The sequence below is a fragment of the Nicotiana tomentosiformis genome, chromosome 2 (assembly GCF_000390325.3).
Source record: "Nicotiana tomentosiformis chromosome 2, ASM39032v3, whole genome shotgun sequence".
Classification (NCBI taxonomy): Eukaryota; Viridiplantae; Streptophyta; class Magnoliopsida; order Solanales; family Solanaceae; genus Nicotiana; species Nicotiana tomentosiformis.
The window spans coordinates 168,359,226-168,362,294 of record NC_090813.1 but is presented as its reverse complement, the minus strand read 5'-3'; the positions used below and the strand labels follow the sequence as shown (position 1 = coordinate 168,362,294).

Here is a 3,069-nt window from a genome sequence, read left to right as displayed (position 1 = left end):
ACCCACACTCAGAAGCGCACGCTCCGAAGATTGGCCAATCATTTCTTTCAAAGTGGAGGAATTTCATATAGAAGAACTCCTGACCTGGGATTATTGTGATGTGTCGATGCCAAGGAGGAGTCTAGATTGCTTGAGGAAATACATGCTGGAACTTGCGGACTTCACATGAATGGTTCTTTTTGGACAAGAAGATATTCAGGGCAAGGTATTTCTGGATGACTATGGAAACATATTGCATCAACTATGTTCAAAAGTGTCACCAATGCCAAATACATGCTGTATGATACGAGTGCCGCCCAACTAACTCAATGCAATGAGTTCGCCCTGGCCTTTCTCTGCTTGGGGCATGGATGTCATCGGACTAATCGAACCCGCTGCTTCAAACGGACATAGGTTCATTCTGGTGGCTATAAACTACTTCACAGAATGGGTTGAAGCAGAATCCTATAAGGTGGTAACTAAGAAGGTCGTAGCAGATTTTGTCTGGGACCACATTGTTTGTCAATTTGGAGTAACTGAATCAATCATTACTGACAATGCCGCCAATCTCAACAGTGACTTGATGAAAGCTATGTGTGAAACATTCAAGTTCAAGCACCAAAATTCTACAACATACAGGCTGCAAATGAATTGAGCCGTAGAAGCTGCCAACAAGAACATCAAGAAGATATTGAGGAAAATGATAGACAATTACAAATAATGGGACGAGAAGCTACCGTTTTCTTTACTCGGGTACCGAACCACAGTTCGTATATCAACTGGGGAAACTCCCTATCTACTGGTTTACGGTAGTGAAGCCGTTATTCCCGCCGAAGTAGAAATCCCTTCCTTAAGAATCATACAGGAAGCCGAGCTCAGCAACGCAAAATGGGTACAGAACCAATATGAACAACTAGCTCTCATTGATGGAAAAAGAATGAATGTAGTGTGTCATAGTTAACTCTACAAGAATAGAATGGCAAGAACTTTCAATAAAAAGGTTAGGTCAAGGCAATTCACACCGGGGCAATTGGTGCTGAACCGGATCTTCCCACATCAGGATGAAGCAAAGGGGAAATTCTCACCCAACTGGCAAGGCCCTTACATGGTTCACCGAGTATTAACAGGATGAGCACTTATACTTGCAGAAATGGATGGAGAGATTTGGCCAAAACCCATCAATTCGGACGCAGTCAAGAGATACTATGTTTAAGATTATGTTTGCACTTTCTATTTGATGTAACTGAACTACGCTTGACCTGATTCCCATTTAAGAGGGGATACATAGGCAGCCCTGTGGGTTCGGTCACATCATAATAAAATATTCATTCCCCCTATGGTCGGAAACTGGGGCAAGAACTCGAGTTTGCCCGATCTCATCATGTTTGGAACCACCAAGGAATGTATTGCCAGAAATATGCATTTAAACTGGGGTAGAATTTTGAGGAGGATCCTAAAAATTCTGAGTTAAGGAGGTTGCAATGTCTCAAAAGCGTGTCACAGTCATCAATTCAACAAATTATTTGCTCTCATGCCTTATCACATATTTCAAACAACTACATTTTTATAAACAATTTATCAAATGCATGTTTTTGGAATTTTTTTATAGCAGCCAGACATTACTCGAGGTGACTCAAGCAGGACCTCCAGACAAGAGCAAAGGCAAGGAATCAAGAGCACGAACCAACCTTCCCCCTCCCCCCTCCCCCACAAAACTCACGATTTTTCTTTGGATGCAGGCACAATGAACATAACAGGAACGTCCTCAAATACATACACATAGAAAGATCACTATCTTCACACCGACAAAAGTTTCCAAACGCAAACACATCAAGCTAAGAAATGCTTTATCCTCTCGCATTTAGTCATTTCTTTTCTTGCATAGGGCTAAGCACTGCCCTCATCATTGCATAAGGCTAAGCACTGCCTTTCCTCGCATGAGACTAAACATTGTCTGTACTCCTTGCATAGGGCTAAACACTACCATCACTTTGCATGAGGCTAAGCACTGCCTCCACACTACGTAAGGCTAAGCACTGCCTTTCTTTGCATGAGACTAAGCATTGTCTCCATTCCTTGCATAAGGCTAAGCATTGCCTCCATTATTACACAAGGCTACTTTCCTCGCATGAGGCTAAGCACTACCTCCATATTGCATAAGGTTAAGCACTGCCTTTCCTCGCATGAGACTAAGCGTTGTCTCCACTCTTTGCATCGGGTTAAAACACTGCCCTCATTCCATACGAGACTAAGCCTTGTCTCATCTCGTTCTTGCATATGACTAAGCATCACCCATTTCCTTTATCAAGCGATCGATATTACCACATACTTTCATTTCATGGGCTGAAACATTGCCGCATTATTCGAAGGCGTCATAGTCCAAAGGTACCATCCTTATAGCCTGAAGACACCATGCCACGGCCTGAGGATCTCTCGAAATTGCATATTATTATTCAAAGGCGTCATAGTCCGGAGACACCATCCTCATGGCCCGAGGACACCATTCTATGGCCTGCGAATCCCTTATCATATGCTTCATAGCCCAGGACGTCATGGTCTAAGGACATCATCCTCATCGTACGAAGACAACCCTCATGGTCCAAAGGGAATTAGCATCATTCAAATTATGCAATAACCCTATATATTCATATGAATCGTGTTTTAAGTTTTGCAGGTAACTCGGGAGGTAACTGGTCTACAAACAGGAGCAATTTTCGCTCCGATTTTCGTTCACAATGTTCACGTCCTTCGATCACCTCAAACGTAACCTATGATTAGCAGTTGATTATCTTTTGTTCCATAACCGTTCAAATATCTACCTCGTACATATGTAACGTCCAATTTGCATTCATAACCCCACCTAAAATTATCTGTTACTTACGACACTATCCTTCCCAAAAGATCCTTTTTGAAACATATGACCACTCTTATAACAACTCCATCGGTTTCGTTCGTCGTTGGATCTAGAACTACACACGACCTGATTCCCGTAACACCAGGGATATGTAGGCAACTAAAGAACCAGGGTTCGGCCCACACATTTTTCAAAACACATGATTCCTCACTCACTTCGGACAAAATTGGTCATCA

The 3,069-nt window shown here is 42.6% G+C and overlaps 1 protein-coding gene across 1 annotated transcript; it reads left to right on the top strand.

The window, feature by feature from the left end:
- The first annotated feature begins 313 nt into the window (after positions 1-313).
- Positions 314-634, top strand: LOC138906052 (uncharacterized). The gene has a single exon (XM_070194572.1). It carries the CDS (start codon positions 314-316, stop codon positions 632-634), a length of 321 nt encoding a protein of 106 aa, XP_070050673.1.
- The last annotated feature ends 2,435 nt before the right edge of the window (positions 635-3,069 follow it).